We start from the raw sequence: 19,135 nt of genomic DNA on the forward strand, positions 1-19,135 counted from the left end.
TCAGGATTTCACAGGGATCAATCTTTGCACTGAGGTTTATCATAGAGAGAGCAGACTAAAGATACAAGGACAGAGAGGTCTCTACCTCCTAATTACTTTTGTTTGAAGCATGTGATAGTTAATTAATCTACAGTGTTATTGTGTTATTCAGGAGAGCCACTTGATTCATGGCATTTTCAATTAGGAGCCTTACAGAGAAGGAGGGTTCACTAACTGTGTCATATATTATAACAGGCATCTCATTACACCTATGGCTGTTTGACAAATCAATGGAGACATGAAGGGAAATCCTATACAGTACATGTTCCAAGTCTAATCAGAAAGAATAATATGATTTCATTATAGACTAATGATGAAATCATGAATGTTGAACTAATCAAAGCTCATTCTTTTCAATTTGATGATGTCAGACAGTCATTTATAGTTGTGAATTTTAATAAGAACATATGTATTTGTATAAATGTTACCTCTCTGAGGGATAAAAGCAGCCATGCAAGCAAATAACTATCTGTTATTAGTACTTGCAAACATAATGCACTGTTCTGAGATTCAGTCTAAATGTGTACTTTTAGAAAGCTTTAGACAAAAAAAAGAAGGCATGAACTTGTATTAGACCTCTGCAGCATGGATTTGAAGGTTTTGCATTATTTGGGTCAAGACAATAGACAAACTTATTTTTTAACCATATCCAAGTCATTTAGTATTGAATATCTGCCAATACCAAACCCCAAATTGACAACATTTTGCTTACAGTTGGAGTCAGTACACCTCAAGCACAAAAAAGTTATTAAAATGAATCCACTGTATATGCTCAACAAGAAAAAAAAGTGTCCATCAAATCTATGACCGTATATTATTTGTATTTTATAAATTAACAAAGGAAGTAACATACCTCAGTTTCACTGAGTGCAGCATTATATGTAGCTGCTATAATAACGGAGTAAACAATGTAAAATATGCCTTCATAAATCGTTTGCAATTCCATTAGCACTGCATTAATGGCATAAAACTACAGCACTCAAATATAATCAAAATTCCACTTTAAAGAGGTGTAATAGATTGACTTTGACATTCACAGTCACAGCACACTTGGAGCAGCATTATAATAAAAATAGAATAATAAAATGGTAACAGCAGTCACAGCTGATAAAATACCTCATAGTTGGTCGTGATCCTTGTTGTAAAGCTCAGGTGCTGCGTAAAAAGTGCCGCTTTGATTTAAATCACGTGCAAACACTCGACATATGGTACTTCTGTCTTTTCACACAAAAACTCCTAAAAATGTCAAAAACCTGTATTTTCTACTAAAGCGATGGGCTGCTCATCCAGCACGATGAATGTGCACACTTTTTGGCCTTGCCAGTGTCTTGAAAATGTTTTTCTCTCCTTTTTAAAGTCTTGTACAGTGTGTGTTGCTGCTGTGCGACCACTGAGTTACCTGAGTGAACTTTTGGGTGTCGTATCAAATTAGTAGTATTGAATGCAGCTCTGTTACTCTTGCTTTGTGAAATCCTTGCGTTGTAGATATTACGAGTGACTGGTAAACTGCTTTCACTATCCAATTTAAAATATTTCCACACTGCAGACATTTTAGCCTCATCCTGTGACACAGTGGACGTAAACGAGGGATCAGGATTAGGTTTGTGCTCAGTAAAGCCGATACTGATCAGTTAAATAATGCTTTGACCAGCCATGATCTCCATCATGGGCGTCGGATCAGGACTCACTAGCTAGAGTTATTTTTCATAATTTTATATCCTATAATGATAAAATGCCAAACATGCAGAAACCGTATTAACAGACAAATTAACATATCTAGAAAGTGATGGTCAAGCTAGATCCGCCACACCAGCTCAGCAGGATATGCCATTGGAAGATGGTGGTAGACTTATGCCAGAGATTCTTCTGCTTAGCTGAAATCGAGTCCACCAACCTGAGATCATATCTTCTACTATGATCAGCCTCACTCCATCTCTTTCACATCATCGAGCTTACAGTGCAATGGGAGGATGCAGCGGAGTAGGCCTACAAGTGCAAGAAGCTGAGGTACACAAAGCTTGTCGCAAAACATGCCTGGAAAAACAAAGGTCTGACCAAGCATGGTATGTTGCCAAGGGTCTCTAGTAGAGCTGCAGCTATCCATTATTTTAGTAATCCAGTATTCTACTGATTACTCTGCTGATTAATTGAGTGTTTTGGGTAGCTGTCGTGCTAAAATGCCCAGTGGTGCCCAAGGCCAAATTTCTCTGCGGACTGCCTGATGTTCTTGAGAATCTTGATGTATTCCTTTTTTTTTCATGGTGTCGCTTACTGTGATTAGGTTCCCTGGTCCATTGGCTGAAAAATATCCACAAAACATTAGGTTCCCACCACCATTTTTGACAGTGGGGATGGTGTTCTTAGGGTTGAAGGCTTCTCCTTCTATATGCCAAATGAAGGCTACATCATTGTGGCCGAACAATTCAATTTTGTTTCATCTGACCACAAAACAGAAGATCAGAAATCTTCTTCTTTGTCCAGATGAGCATTTGTAAAGGCCCAGTAGGTTTTCATGTGCCTTATCTGGAGAAGTGGCGTCCTCCTTGGTCTGCGTTCATGGAACCCAGCAGTGTGCAGTGTCCGTTACACTGTCTGCTTTGAGACGTTGCCACCAGCAGGGCCCAGATTCTCCAGGATGGCTAGGTGGTGATCCTTGCATTCTTTTTCACCTGCCTCGCTATCCTCCTGGTCAGCACAGGTGTCACTTTTGGCTTCCGACCACATCCTCTGAGATTTTCTACAGTGTGGAACGTCTTGTATTTTTTAATAATATTTTGCACTGTAGCAACTGGAACTTGAAAACATTTTGATATGGTCTTACAGCCCTTCCCTAACTTGTGAGCAGCCAAAATGCGAACCTGTAAGTCCTCAGGGAGCTCTTTTGTCTTAGCCATGACTGTCCACAAATCAACTGCAGAGTGCTGCTGTTTTTCACCTGCTGTGTTGATTAAAACAGCTGTTCCCAATGAATCAGGGTAATCAGAATGCTTTAGAACAGCTTGGACTATTTGGAATGGTATAGACCCTTGGATTTTCCCATAGACCGCGACAGTTTGCAATGCAAACTTTTGGACATGCCACTTCTTGTTTAAATGTTTAAAAATAAATAAATAAATAGAAGCTGATGAATAATTTCTCCACAATGATGCCTTGTACATCATCTTATTATCTTTTGGGGGAAGGCTGTGTCATTGCCAGTCAAGAAAAACTTGCTGGTTGAATAAAAGTAACTTTTGATCAAAATTTGCCAGGGTATGAATAATTTCAGGCTTGATTGTATATAGTATAGAACAGGGATATTCAACTAAAACTCAAAGCCATGGGAACCTATATGTATTTAGTTGGTGATGCAGAAATCACATAAATATGTTTTTATGTTTAAACTGCTGATACTGCAGCTGAACACAAATACAAAAACTGATCTGTTTATTAGTATCTATTACAGAGAATATTCAATCCATAACATTAGTTTCACTTTGATCTGATTTGTTCCTCATTGTTCTCCATTAAAAAAACATGCTCGCTATCGGTTCATTTAGTACGGAAAAGGAGTCAAATGATCGTTAAACGCTCCTATTTGTGTGATGAGTTTCAAGCAGAAAGTCTGAGTTAACAAAGAAAGTTAAAAACCACCTTCATGTCTGTTAACTCTGACTGAAGTTATAGTTTATGTTGAGCTGACTCACACAAAGACAGCCTGACTATGTTAAATTTCCTTCGTAGTTCAGCCTCTGATCTGCTAAACGCTGTAAAGACTAGAAAAGCCGCGCCGGTCAAAACAGAAGAGTCTCGTCAAAGTTAAAATCCCCTTATAGTTTATTGATTATAGGTCTGGGTCCGTATAGGATGACATCTGAGTCCGGACTCTGACCGCCTTCTTCCAAGTAGGGACCTGGAGTCTAGTGTGCAGTGGATTAAACAAAGCCTCGAATCAGAGAATTTTGCCTCAAGGAATTTTAGTCATCAAATTACTCGAATAACTCAAGGAATCGTTTCAGCCCTAGTTTCTAGCAATATCAACATAAAAGCTACTCAAGGAGATGGGAGTGCAGCTGAAGGCCAACTGAGCAGCAGTTAAAGTACTTGGTATACAAAAAAAGCCACCATTCCCTTTGGCCATTCAACAGGGTTAGCATGTCTAAGGAGTAAAACTAAGGGGTACTAACAGCTGGACAACTGATTAACATTCAACAATTATTATGATTATACTATACCATGCAGTATGTTCTATGGGACGTCTTGGACATTTTTGTGAGTAAAGGCTTTACAAATGCAGCTTGAATTCTAAATATTTCACTAATAAATGACGAAGTCTGTGTGTGCCAGTCTGTTTTTTTGCATATCTCAACAACCATTCATCTCTTCTACTTTACAGCTAATTTTGCTCTTCAGCTATAGATCATCTCTTCTTTAGAACATGGCAAGAGCTTAATGGATTGCTTCTCTCATAGGCAGGAAAAGTGCAGGTAGAAAAAGACTGACCAAGTAAGTGAAAACTACAACTGTCAACCCCAATATATTGTGCAGTAGTTACCGTGCTGCACAGAGAGACAGCAAATAAGCCCAATGATCATCATGCACCCACACAAATGCAACCATCTGACATTCTAATTCACACACTTTCAAAAAATGGTTGTATATGCATCTATTATGGTTGCAGTCTGAAAACTCCCATTGGTAGTTATGGCCACCTGCCTACTTTCGCCTTCACCCTGAACTTCTTTGTATTTATGTTTATTTACACAATGACTTGTGCAAAGATTTGAAGTCATTGTCAGGTTTATATACTGATAGTTGGTTTTGAAGGCCACTAAAAGTCTTACCACAACATTTACTGCAAACATCTTAAACTCCCAGCAAAAGAGGTGTCAACAGACACAGCTGCTGATTTTGACCTCTTCAAAACCTACTCCTTACACCACCATACTGTGGATCTCCAGCAACAGCTTTCCCTAAGAATTACAAACAGATCTCGACCTCGACTTGCCAAACTTCACAGAGAAGACGAACCTCCATGGTGGATTTTTACATCACTTCAAAAGCCTGTCTCTTTGGAGAGTGTCTTGCCTTGCCAAGGCCAAGGTTTCACTGCTATGCTGGGTTATCTGCCCTACTGTTTCTCCTGCTGCTCAGTGGGGTCGAAGGTTAATTTATCAATTCCCTGGGTGAGATGGGACACAATGGAAAACAATTTGGTCTCCTCGGCAGAGCTGGGGAGTCCCACCGGATGTATGGAGCTTAATTATTACAGACAGAGAGATGGGAGGGGTTTTCGTATTTTGAATGTCGGAAATCAAACAAAGAGCAGAGAAATGGATAAGGTTCCTTTTTCTTTCAGCTCCTCCCTGTTTTATTCTCCTGTCCTGTATGACATAGACCTATGTCTTTCTTGCTCTCTCTTCCCATCTCTTCCTCTTGTTTGCATTTCCTATCTCTCATTCAGAGACAAGAGAGGTTCAAGAGCGCAGGCAGGAAAATCAATCAAGATTGGATTGATAGTGTAAACTGACAGGCCAAAGAGGCAGCAAACCGTGATACACGAACAGATTAGGACTGAGTGTGTCTGCAGGAAATGGGTGTGACAACACACTGCAGAAAACTAGAAGCTGGAGAAGTAGGAAATGCACACATCTACAATAATTTCAATGAGTACTTTCAGCAATGTATGTTTTTTTGACAAATAAAAATAATGACAGCTGAAGGTTGTTAAAGAAGTAGCTTTCAGTCATCATCTACAACATACGGAACAGAAATGTCATATTTAGCTCATTAGTTATGAGGGATTTCTCGGAACACTGGGAAAACTGACAGTTAAATGAACAAAGTTGTGCATGTCTGTGGCAATATATTACATGCAAAACAATTTTTGCTAACATAAACCAGTGACCCTCAGTATTCCATGTCCTATTTTTGAAACATCTGAATACAATGAGATAGTGTTTGAGGTCATTAACAATAGGAAGTGTTTTTTTTTTTTTTTTTTTTTTTTTTTACTTTAAATTATGATATATGTTGTTTGAACAATGAAATGGCTATAGAATAATGACCACTGGCATTTAGATGGGTTCTTATAAGCCTCGCTTTCAATATGCAACACTGTTTAAAGTCTGCAACCAGGTCCAAAATCTCCTTGGAAAATGATGGTGTGATTTACAGCACAATGAACAACTCTGGAAACTGGAAACTCTAGCGAGTGAAGATGGAGAGTGATAGAAGCTGAGGTAAAACCAGAGACATAGACAGGCTTTTACGACAAAGATCAACTGAGATTAGCTAGTTGTAGTGCTTGAAGTAGTCCACAACCAAGGCTTTTCAGAGCATGTGTACAGAAAATTTTCAGTGTGTGTAGATTACATTGATCTCAAATGTTTTAACAGAGAGATATGTGGTTACCGCTGCTGGTGATGGTATGTAAGTGAACAAGAAGTTAATGTATCTCCCAGTTTTCACTGCTTGGCTCAACAAGTCACAGTGACATGCTTGCAGCTGCAGCCTTTGTGAAGGAATCCTGTTACCACCGACTCATTGAAATCTGTGACTGACCTTCATGTTCTTTCTCTGAAGCACCAGTTTTCTTCATTTTCTTGGGGGTTTTCATGAAAAGAGGAAAGATGGTTCTCAAGCCCAAGATGTCCACAAACTTGTGGCAGTTATCTGCTCCCTCTGGTCCAATCATCCCATGGTCCAGGACCTTCAGAGCACTGGTTCGAGACATTTTCTTTTCTCTGGAATCAAGACCAAAGAAACAAGCAATATATATATTTACATCTTTACAGTTTCGTTGCTTCGAAAAAAACTAGAAATAACCTAATAGCCTATTGAGATTTTAGTTCTCAATTCAATCAGCTACTGCATGGATAATTTTATTTTTTATATATATATATATATATATATATATATATATATATATATATATATATATATATATATATATATATATATATATATATATATATATATATATATATATATATATATATATATGTGTGTATGTGTGTATGTGTGTGTGTGTGTGTATACATGCTTTATTAGGTACACTTTGCTAGTAAAAGGTTGGATCCTGTTTTGCCTTCAGAACTGCCTTGATTCTTCGTGGCATACTTGATAGCATCATGCAGTTGCAGATTTGTCGGATGCACATCCATGATGTCAATCTCCCATTCCACCACATCCCAAAAGTGCTCCATTGGATTAAGATCTGGTGACTGTGGAGGCCATTGGAGTACAATGAATTCATTATCATGTTCGAGAAATCAGTCTGAGATGATTCGAGCTTTGTGACATGGTGCATTATCCTGCTGGAAGTACTCATCAGAAGATGGGTTCACTGTGTTCATAAAGGGATGGACACGGTTAGCAACAATACTCAGGTAGGCTGTGGCGTTGAAACCATGCTCAATTGGTACTAAGGGACAGAAAGTGTGCCAAGAAAATATCCCCCACACCATTACGCCACCAGCAGCAGCCTGAACCGTTGATACAAGGCAGGATAGATCCATGCTTTCATGTTGTGTATCTGACCCAAAATCTGACCCTACCATCTGGATGTCAAAGCTGAAATCGAGACCAGGCAATGTTTTTCCAATCTTCTATTGTCCAATTTTGGTGAGTCTGTGCAAATTGTAGCCTCAGTTTCCTGTTATTAACTGAGAGGAGTGGCACCCAGTGTGGTCTTCTGCTGCTGTAGCCCATCTTCTTCAAGGTTTGATGTGTTGTGCATTCAGAGATGTCATTCTGCATTCCGTGGTGGTAACAAGTAGTTATTTGAGTTGCAGTTGCCCTTCTATCATCTCAAACCAGTCTGCTCATTCTCCTCTGACCTCTCACATCAACATGGCATTTTCATCCACAACTGCTGCTCACTGGATATTTTCTCTTTTTCGGACCATTCTCTGTAAAACTTACACGTGATTGAGGTGAAAATACTAGTAGATCAGCAGTTTCTGAAATACTCAGACCAGCCCATCTGGCACCAACAACCATGTCACGTTCAAAGTCAATTAATCCCCTTTCTTAGCCATTCTGATGCTCAGTTTGAACTTCAGAAAGTTGTCTTGACCACATCTACATACCTAAATGCAATGAGTTGCAGCCATGTATGTGTGTGTGTGTGTGTGTGTGTGTGTGTGTGTGTGTGTGTGTGTGTGTGTGTGTGTGTGTATATATATATATACACATATATATGTAGATAGATATATAGATATAGATATAGATAGATAGATAGATAGATAGTCATCATATCATGGCCTGCTAATGCCAAGAACACTGATACACTTGTTATTACAGCAGATTTACCGTACCAACTGCTGTGTGTCTTACATGGCAATTGAAAAGCAGTTAATATGCCAATAATGAAATCTCACAGTTGTGCACCTGCTCAAGAAAGGTGGCATTCATCAGGCTGAAACTAATTATTCACATCAAATTTGTGATGATAAGATAGTCTGACAGAACTAATTTGAAACACTTAAAAACCTTATTGAAAAAATAAGAAAAAATGAGGATAAGGTTGAGAAGGGTCCTTGTATAAAGCTAAAGGTATTGCTAAACATTGCTAAGAAAATTTTATTAGTTTTATATTAGACAGGACTGTTAGTCCAGTATATAACATGTCTATGTGAATCCACTAATTATTTAAAATACATAATTTACAATCAGCATTTATTCAACAAATAAACTAATCTACAGTAGATATGTATCTGTTTTAGATCAACAAAGCATTGCCATTATAAGGGGGACCAGTAGTGCCCTGCTCTGTCTACACCCCTTCCCTCCCACTCCACACCTGTTGTGTGTGGAAATGTAGCTGTCTGTCAAAGTGTCACTTCCTCCATTCCAACCAATGACAGATGACAGTGTTTATTTCAGAGGAAGGACACATATTTCAGGCAGCAGTGTCTGGTTCTGCAGACAGACATATACATGATAGACAGCTGTGGAGGGCACGGGGGAGAGATATGCAGGGTGCTTTCTGAAGAGAAACTAAGGCAATTGAGGTTGTCGACAGCTGATTTAACTCAACATACCGTTGTCCTAAAATTTACTGCTGTCACTCCAAAATGGATTTTGGACCGTGTTAGAGGATACTAGAAATTTAAATCACTCAAAGATTGACCCCGGCTGAAGAGTTTATTAACCTGTGTATAGTTCAAAATACTGACCAAAACAGATCAGATGTGTCCAAGTAAATGGCTACATCAAATTAGAAAAGAAAGGAAGCTCTACCTTCGAAAACTGTCATGAATATCGATGCACTTAAAACTCTATGAGATTATTTCCTGGTTGTCGGACATGCGTTTGGCACATCTTTGGTTCCGTTGCAGAGCCTGGTCTGACAAACATTTAGCTGTCCGCTATATAGCACAAAGCTGAAGAACTGAAATAGAGTTTTTGATTGAAGTGTCTCAGTGAGTAGAGCTGATTTATTTATTTTTTTATTCCACTTCCCTACGTTGTTGTTATTTTGCGGCTATATTGTATCTTGGTTAGAAAGCAGGAGCTGCTCTGAGACCAGCAGCGCTCATCATCAAAACCCCAATTGAGGGGATATCTAATGGAATGATGAAGTTCATCCCTCCAGTAGAGTTCCAGAGACTTGGAAAAATCAATGCAAAGGTGCACTAAGGCTGTTCGGGCAGCATACAAGAAATTTTATGTTGATTTTCCTTTAATTTGTGACTTGTCTGTATATCACAGTGCTGCTTTGTTGGCCATGATGGAAAAGAAGAAATATGCATGATCTGAAGGGACCTGGTATTTAAGCTTGAATGAGTCAGTGTATTCCATACAAGAACAAATGACTGTCTGCAGCCACTGAAGCTTGTTTTGCATGCATGTGTTAAAATTTGTGCAGAAGTAACACTTGCAGGCTCTATAGCTGCATATACTCTCTGAATAAATGTTGCTACCACAGGAAGACGTGTGACTGGTCAACTTGGGCTGCTTGCGTTTCCACCCAGAAGTTTCTGTTGGTAGTGGTAACATACAATATAATTCATTTTGCTGCTTTTTTAGCTTATGTTGAAATTGCTGGTGCAATTAATGCCTGCATAGTAACAGGGTTGCTTTCAGTAATAAGTAGAAAAGACAAATGTTTCCATTATTACTTTACTGTATAGGAAAAAGTGATGAAATGTGATTACTTTGGGGTACATGACTATTTCAAGGAGATTTTGCATCTAAATACAACCCAAAAAATGTAATGTGCCACTATCGTATTAAACTTGATAAACTACTATGGAGGTGGTATCAACAGCTGAAAACAAGTGTGTCTGATAGCTCTGCAGTAGGATTGTTGATTAATATGATAAATCCTATGTGTTCGTGTCGTTTCAAACAAACATCATGTACTCTACCTAACGTTGAGCCTATTATAAAAAACACCATTCATTTTAAAGACCAACATTGCCAAAGTCATATCTTGCTCTGTTCTTGCACCTGCTATGCATTTTTTCTGTCTTTATCTTCTTTCCCTGGTGGAAGATTTAATAGAAAATGGTTTCTGCATTTCAATAATGAGGTATTGATCGAAGACTTAAATCTACGTGTCCAGTGATATGATTATCAGCGCACGGGTGCAGCAGCTGTGAAGGTTTCATCAATGCGTGTAATGTGTCTTTATGACTCTTTAAGGTCACATCTCTGCCTTGTTGCGCTTCACCAAGTGTTGATTGATTGAACTGGCACCCTCACCATGCAACAGAATAGATGGATGTACAGCATGAAGGAACGAAACAAAGTTCTGTACTGAGCTGTGAATGCCAGACTGTATATCAGGGATTTCTATTATAGAATATGCACAGTGAGTACGGAAAGTATTCAGACCCAGTTAAATTTTTCACTCTTTGTTATATTACAGCCATATACTAAAATCATTTAAGTTCATTTTTTCCCTCAATGTATACACAGCACACCATACTGACAGAAAAATACAGAATTGTAGACATCATAACACTTAAAAATGTAAGTCTTTCCTACAGAGAAATTATGAAGAAAGTCAAGGCGTCAGTGAGTACAGATTTCTTCACCATCAAAAAGCACTCAGAAACTGGAGGAAACTGACAGGAAGAGGTCTGGAAGACCCAAACCCACAACAGAATCAGAAGACAAGTTTCTGAGAGTCAACAGCTTGGTGATAGGAGGCTCACAGGACAACAGCTTCAAGCACAGCTTAATAGTGGTCGTAGTAAGAAGTCTCAGTTTCAACTGTGAAGAGAAGACTTGGAGTTGCAGGTTTGACAGGTGGAGTTGTAGCAAGAATAAGAGGCTCTCCTGGGCCATGAAACACCACCAATGGACTACTGGAGATTGGAAGAAGGTATTATAGATTGATGAATCAAAATTTGAAATCTTTCATTCATCACGCAGGATTTTTGTACGCCGTTGAGTAGGAGAAAGGATGGTTCCTCAGTGTGGGACACTTTCAAACATGGAGGAGGAAGCATGATGATCAGGGGCTGTTTTGCTGGATTCACGGTCAGTGACTTGTACAGAGTGAGAGAAACCCTGAACCAAAACGGCTACCACAGTATTCTGCAGCATCATGCAGTACCCTCTGGTATGTTCCTAGTTGGTCAGGGGTTCTTCCTACAGCAAGATAATGACTCACAACGTAAATCCAAGCTATGCCTGAACTACCTCAGGAAAAAAGAACAAGATGGTAAGCTTGAAAACATGGAGTGTCCAGCACAGTCTCCAGACTTAAACCCCATGGAGCTGGTTTGGGATGAACTGGACAGAAGAGTGAAAGCAAAGCAACCTACAAGAACCACTAATTTATGGGAACTTCTGCTACAGAGTTGGGAAGAACTTTCTAAAGAATATTTGATTTCCATTGTGGAAAGAATGCTACGAGTGTGTTCAGTTGTTATATCTGCCAAAGGTTGTTGCTTTTTTTTTTTTTTTTTTAGGAATGCAGCATTTGTTTATTTGTTAGTTATTGATGATCAGAAATCAGTGTTATGCATGTGTACATTATATATGGATACCAAATCGCGTAACCTAAATATGCAGCGGGTGGCGGGAATTGATGGGACTCAGAAACACCCCCACAATTTAATCAAGTTTTCCTTGTATCATTTCCAGTGGATAAGTCCAGATAAGTCCAGAGCGGTCGATGTGTAGTAGGATCACAATCATGTGATCATCAGCAGACAGCTGATGTAGTGTTCACTTGTTCATTGTTACTCTGCCAAGGAACGTGGTGGAGTAACACTGTAAACCTGGATATTGCACAACATGGCCCGTTTACTGCAAGATGGAGATGAAAAGTTGAAAGATCACCTAGCTACAACTCTATGAGCTTTCTCAAGCAAGCCAGCAAAGTTGTCCCCTACAAAACCTTAATCTCATGAGGTCATATTTCAGTCTAGCCCAAGGTGGCAGATGGGCTGACCAACAGGTATACCAAACAACAGTATCTGTACAAAATTTGAGTGTGTCATGGCATTACTTTTACTAAGAAGCCTCACCTCAGCATGAGATTCATTAGCTGAAGCCCTTCTCCTCTGAGAAAGCGGTCCCGATTGGTGGGAAGCATGAGACAAGAACATAGACCGTCAAACAAGTTCTCCATCATTTCCTGTTCTTCAGCTGTCGAAGGGTTGTGGCGTTTGAACACCTGAGATGGAAGGCAGGAAGAGAAAGCACTGAGTGAGGATGTATTTGCAAAGCATGCACTGGCATGCACATGCCTATGTATGAGTGTTAAATAAAAGGTTCTAAGATTGTTTGTGGTGATCACGTCTCTTAATTCATCTATTGGAGAATGCAAAGGTGAGGTTAATTGTAAGCCTAAAAATAGGAGTAAAATTAGCTCAGTGTGAAGACTGGCTTTGACATGGATGCACAAGTGAGTGCACCAGAGTTTGCCACCTAAATTTCAATCTCGGGTGTGGAAAAGCTCACAGTATAATTACGTTTTACTCCTGTGTGCCTCAAGAGGATGGTGAGTGAATATGAAGGGTAGTGGGTAGAGCAAACTAAAAATAGTGTCTAAAAAGCTTACAGATAGTTGCTGCAGTAACACGTCAATGCCATCCATCTCACCCAGCAGCTCTCTGGTATCTGTGGAAGACAAATAAAGAGAGGAAGATTCAGAGATAAATATGGAGAAAAGGACGGGAGAGACATAATATTGACATTACTGCCAAAAAAGATATTTAGTGAGTGGTCAGGCAGACATAAAACAATTTTTTAAAAAGTTCAAGTGGACTGATAAAGAAAACAAAAGAGAAATGGGGAGGAGATGACAGACAGGCTTCAGAGGCATGCAAAAGAGCAGAAATACTGACGAGCACATCAAACACGAGGGACCTCCAGAGAGCCAGAAAATGAGGACATTGAAAAATATATCCTAACAAGTTATTCTGTGTAGACTTGAGTATCACACAACACAACCATGCTTCTGAGTGGCCACAAATGGGACACAGAAATATTGTAAACTGACATGAGGATGTGGCATGACGAACACCCACGTTTACAAAAACAATAGTTTGTGCTTGCATTTGTTACTCTGTCTAGGTTGTGTAAACAACAGCTGAAATTCATTTGGAAAATGTAATTAATCTGAAGCATCTTGATTAACAGAGATGAGATGCTGTATCTTTTCTTATATTAAACTCAACAGTACGATGTGATAATTACATGCAATTTCCATTAATTTTCTACATAAAAACTGTGTGACTTGCCTTATTATTTCAAAACACTGACTTAAAATATGGGCTGCACAGTGGCGTAGTGGTTAGCACTTTCGCCTTGCAGCAAGAAGGTCCCTGGTTCGCGTCCCGGCTTTCCCGGGATCTTTCTGCATGGAGTTTGCATGTTCTCCCTGTGCATGCGTGGGTTTTCTCCGGGTACTCCGGCTTCCTCCCACAGTCCAAAAATATGCTGAGGTTGATTGATTATTCTAAATTGCCCATAGGTGTGAATGTGAGAGTGCTTGTTTGTCTATATATGTAGCCCTGCAACAGACTGGCGACCTGTCTAGGGTGTCCCCTGCCTTCGCCCGAGTCAGCTGGGATAGGCTCCAGCACCCCCCGCGACCCTAGTGAGGATTAAGCGGTGTATAGATAATGGATGGATGGATGGATGGATGGATGGACTTAAAATATGGTACCTTATTTGTGAAGGCACTTCCTTCAGTGCAAAACAACATTTTTCAGATTTTGATTTTATTCTATATTAGAAAGCCAGGTGAGAGAAGATGAATGGAGGCAGCACCAGTGAGGAGGAGGGGAGTGAGTGTAAAATGAGACACAACTCCCACTGAATATCAATGTGGCTCGTACCATTAATGAGAATCTGTCCAGTTACTTGATAGTCTAATGGCTATCTGAGGATTTTACCATGTTTGTAGTAAGGGAGGCTACAATAGAAAAGACATCAAAGCTACAAGGAGATACAGTATAGAACATGAAAGGTGACATAAAATCCAAAAGTGACTAAATAAAATGAGGAAAGACAAAGAAAGGAAACGGGGTGATAAAAGGAGGAAAGAATAAATTTGTGAAAGGAAGCGAAGTGACAAATGGAAGGAGTGATAACAGAAAGAGAGACATGAAAAGAGTGGAGAAAGACACAAGGAGGTAAGACTGTGAGGGAACATGCCTGAGCCAAGATGGGTAGAAAAAAAGGAAAGGAATGGGGATGAAAAGAGAGAAAAGAGGGTGGGAGAATGTGAAAAATAAACTAGCATCATTTGGAATCTGCAAACCATTTACTGAGACACACTTACTGTCATTGTTTTGCAGCAAGATGGCCAGAATTTCACTGCAGTACAGCTTGTTAGCATCAAACGGCATCTTTGCCTGAGAGGGAGACAAAAAGAGACCAAAGTCTAATTACCACTGGTCTCAAGAAACTGTTCTCCAGAGAATTTAGAAAATAACCATGTGTTCTATCAGAAAATCTGCATTTTTTTTAACCTTGAGCAGAGATTCTGCCATATATATTGTATAAATTAGTGGGATGCAACCACAGCATTTCTAAACACATTTATTCATTCAAAACAACCCTGAGTGTTGAGTAGAAATACAGAAATAATGATGTTTAGAAGAACATAACTAGGGCTGAAACAATTCTCTGGAAAATTCTCTGAATCAAGGCTTCGTTTCATCCACTACATACTAGACCTCAGGTCACTAACTGGTGGACCGCGGGCCGAGTCCAGACTCAGACTTCATTCTATACGGACCAATAATCAATAAACTATAAGGGGATTTTAAATTTGACGGGACACTTCTATTTTAACTGATGCAACTTTTCAAGTGTTTACAGCATTTAGCAGATCAGAAGCTGAATTATTAAAGCAGTTTCACACAGTCAGACTTTCGTTGTCAGCTCGACAAAAACTAAAACCTCAGTCAGAGTTAACAGGTATGAAGGTGGTTTTCAACTTTCTTTGTTAATTCAGACTTTCTGCTTCAAACTCGTCACACACACAGGAGCTTTTAAAGCTTCATTTGACTTGTTTTTCACACAAAATGTACCCATCACAAACAGGTGGTTTTAATGGAGAACAATGAGGAACATAAACATTTATGACGGCAAAAAGCTGCTATGGGAAATTATATAATACAGGAATGCTGGTATAAAACTGTTAAGCATGTGTGAATATATTTAATTACTGATCAATGCAGCAGATTATTTCTAACAGACAGCTGCACAATAAAACTATCAAACTTCATATATTCAAACATGATATTGTATTGAAGTGCATGTAGGTCTGACACTGTCTCATAATGAAGGAAATCACTTTAATTTGTCTCCAAATCAAAGTGGAATTATACGGATTGAAAATTCTCTGTAATGAATACTAATAAACAGATCAGTTTTCTTATTTATGTTCCATCAGCTGCAGTACCAGCAGTTTAAACGGACCAAACATAAAAACATATTTATGTGATTTCTGCATCACCAACCAAATACATGAACTTTCCCATGGCTTTGAGTTTTAGTTTATTACCCCGATACTATACTATATATGTACAATACCCCTGTACTATACATGTACTATACCTGTGTACTATACTATATATGTACTATACCCATGTACTATACTATATGTATAATACACAGCTGATGTCCACTATGTTCCACCAGGATGGTTATTTCTGCTGCACAGCACAATCACTCCCACTTTTAATGCTGTAACACACATGCCAAGTGTAGAATCCGATTATTCGATTAATTGGCATAGAATACCCGATTGCTAAAATAATCGATAGCTGCAGCCCTAAACATAACTTTATACTATGTGGAACTAGTTGTGGAACAGAAAGTTATGCGATAAAAGGAAGGAAAGATGAGTCCACAACTGAAAATATTTATTATTAGATTAATGATTATTTTCTTGATATATTGATTCATGTTTGATCTAGATTATCTTAGAAAACACCGAAAAATGTCAACCCCAGCTTCTCAGAGGCCAAGGCAATGCCATAAAATGTCTTGTTTTGTCCAATCAAACTAAAACTAAAAAATATTAAATACATCGTTAAGACTGTGAAAAGCAACAAGAACTTTGTCAAGTTCTTACCTTGATTCTCTTGAGCAGCCACTGCATAAGTCCCTGCTGGGCTGCCTCGGTGCACAGGCCTGGTCTGAATTCAGCCATATTTTCTGTGATAGCTGTAAGAAGACGTTAAGTGTCAAAAAACTAAATTTGACATTTAAGGTGTATGAGCACCCTGCTAAAACACCATTGAGAACGTTTCTATAAATGTTCCTGCTAGAGCTCAAATAAGTTGGGCTGGCTGTACCAAATTGGAAAAGTCCGATCAATATCAAAACTGATCTTATTAAGCAGATGTGGCATCAGCCAGACAGCATGACAAATCCACATTAAATAGTTTCTCCGTCGCTGTTTTTCTCTCATCTTATGACATCCACGGCTTCCACAAGCACAAACATTTTTTTGCATACTTTGTGTTGTGTCTGTCTTAGTACATAAAAAACCCTTGAGTGGTCTTTAATCTAAGGCCAATATCAAAACTTTCAATCAGATAAAATTAACTTTTTGCTGTGAAAGTTGACAGTCGTCTTTTTATAGAGGGTTTGACTGGTTTTCGCCCCAGCTTCTTCTAATATTTTCATTAGAAAGCTGTCGCTGATTGTTACTTGATGTCTCTATGAGAGCACTGAAGTAAAAGAGGATGGGGAGAGGGCAGACAGTGGGATGGTGATAAAAGGAGAGGAAGACTAAGAGGAGGGAGGGGAGAGGAAAAGCAGAAGGGAGGAAACAGGGGTGGAACGACAAGCCAAAGATGCAGCATGGAAAGCTGAGGGAACCAGGGACCTGAGAAGGGAGTGAATAAGCAGATAACAAGATCATAAAAGGAAGAGAGGGTTGTGAGAGGATAAAAAAAATTAATACAGCAAAACAGCAACATCTGGAGAGAAGGGCTGCAGATGACAAAGAAATGATCGAGTTGGAGTGGAAGGACACTGAAGGAGAGAGGAAGGGCCTTTATCAGTGGTTCAAACAGAGCAGACAGACAGAATCCTGGAGGACAGCAGGCTCAGAGCAGAGAGCAGCCAAGGCAGACAAAAGGCTTATTCAAGCTTGGAGAGCTCCCCTGGTAGCTCACACAGATACACACACAAATAAACTAGAACAGGCGATGCACAAGCGCTGCTGCCACGATATAACCCTCACACACAGAGCCAAACACACCTAAACAGGCCTCCTGACACCCGGCCCCAATCTAGCAAAAAAGAAAATATCATCTCAGCACACTCATTCAACACAAAAAGAGCTGAGAGGCAGTAACGTCTGATTCATGTGAGGCTAAATACAGAGACCATGACTTTTCAAACTATCTGCCAGCCCCTGCCCTCTCCAGGACTTTGTCTACATTTAATGCTGTCAAAGTGAGCTACAAAAGCTGATTCTCTATGACTAATGCCAGAGCCGAGTGAGTGTTTTAAAACATCTAAAATGAGACATTGATGGCTTCCTTTCACAGTCACTGAAAATGTCACAGACCCTTGCCAGCAGGCAACAGCTGAACGAATATAATATAAAGTTAGTTTACACTCTCTGCGTAATGTCAAACCCAAGCCCACGGGAGATCCCTGTCACTGCACTGCCCAAAGCTCTAACAAGGCTTCAAACACACCTTAAGGGCAAACCTCCCTCTGGAGGTGCCTGTCATGCTTCTGTACAAGTAAACAAGACAGGGTTTATCAATTATTCTTGCTCAGAATATTATAATGTTACAGAGCTTCTATTTGTATTCAAGCATGTTTTTTTTTTATACAGTGCACTTATATATAGAGCACCTGCAGTGTGCAGTTAATGTCCCAGATTTCTCCCAGATATTTGTGCGACACGTTTTGAATATGAAATAATTCACAAAGCACTGCAGCAACTGCTGTGCCTTGAAGTCTTTAATGATTATCCTACTCACAGGGATATGCCCTGACAGTGGCTGAGGAACTGAGATGTACAGTCATATGGAAACGTTTGAGCAACTCTCAGTAAATTATATATTTGCTGCGTTTTCATGATTTCTGAAGTGAAGATGTAAATACAATTCCTGTGGTCAACATATAATAACAAGAAAAGCATTCAGAGAGCGCAGCACTCCGCCAAGGCTGCTCAGTTGTTGATAAGTCCGTACTGGTGGATTTATTGTAGGATCGCAAACGTGATCGTCAGCAGGCAGCTGGCATAGCGTTCACTTGTTATAGTTACAGTGAAGTCGTGGTGCTATCTCGCAAAGATACAGAAATCTTTAACAAATCCGTGGATCCAGACTATAAGCCGCATCACTGCCAAAATTGAATCACTTGGTCCTTGTGTCATTTCTGACCTTCCCTGAAAATTACATCCTAATCCATTAGTCTGTTGTTGAGTAATGTTGCATGTTACAGACAAACAGACAGAAGGACAAACAGACGCCAATCGTCACATAACTCCGCTTCAATGTTGATACAATTACTTATGAAAAATTGAGAAGAAATTAAACCGTGACATTTGAAAAAGTTCAGGAATGCTGAAACTTTGAGAAATTGACAGCAGGCTGGTTTCATAAAGGACTGACAGGTGAGATGTCAGGTTAACAATTAGCGCATGTTGGCCCTTAAATCACCC

At 39.4% G+C, this 19,135-nt stretch overlaps 1 protein-coding gene across 1 annotated transcript in view; it reads right to left on the bottom strand.

The window, feature by feature from the left end:
* ctnnbl1 (catenin, beta like 1) overlaps positions 1 to 19,135 on the bottom strand; it is a 72,080-nt gene that overhangs the window by 44,226 nt on the left and 8,719 nt on the right. Inside the window, exons 7-11 of the mRNA XM_055013176.1 lie at positions 16,577 to 16,668; positions 14,774 to 14,846; positions 13,046 to 13,104; positions 12,510 to 12,658; positions 6,583 to 6,764 (exon numbers count right to left, since the gene is read on the bottom strand). Coding sequence (XP_054869151.1) covers positions 6,583 to 6,764; positions 12,510 to 12,658; positions 13,046 to 13,104; positions 14,774 to 14,846; positions 16,577 to 16,668 — 555 coding nt within the window. The remainder of the gene's footprint in view (positions 1 to 6,582; positions 6,765 to 12,509; positions 12,659 to 13,045; positions 13,105 to 14,773; positions 14,847 to 16,576; positions 16,669 to 19,135) is intronic.

The sequence above is a fragment of the Amphiprion ocellaris genome, chromosome 8 (genome assembly GCF_022539595.1).
Source record: "Amphiprion ocellaris isolate individual 3 ecotype Okinawa chromosome 8, ASM2253959v1, whole genome shotgun sequence".
In the NCBI taxonomy this organism is placed as follows: domain Eukaryota; kingdom Metazoa; phylum Chordata; class Actinopteri; family Pomacentridae; genus Amphiprion; species Amphiprion ocellaris.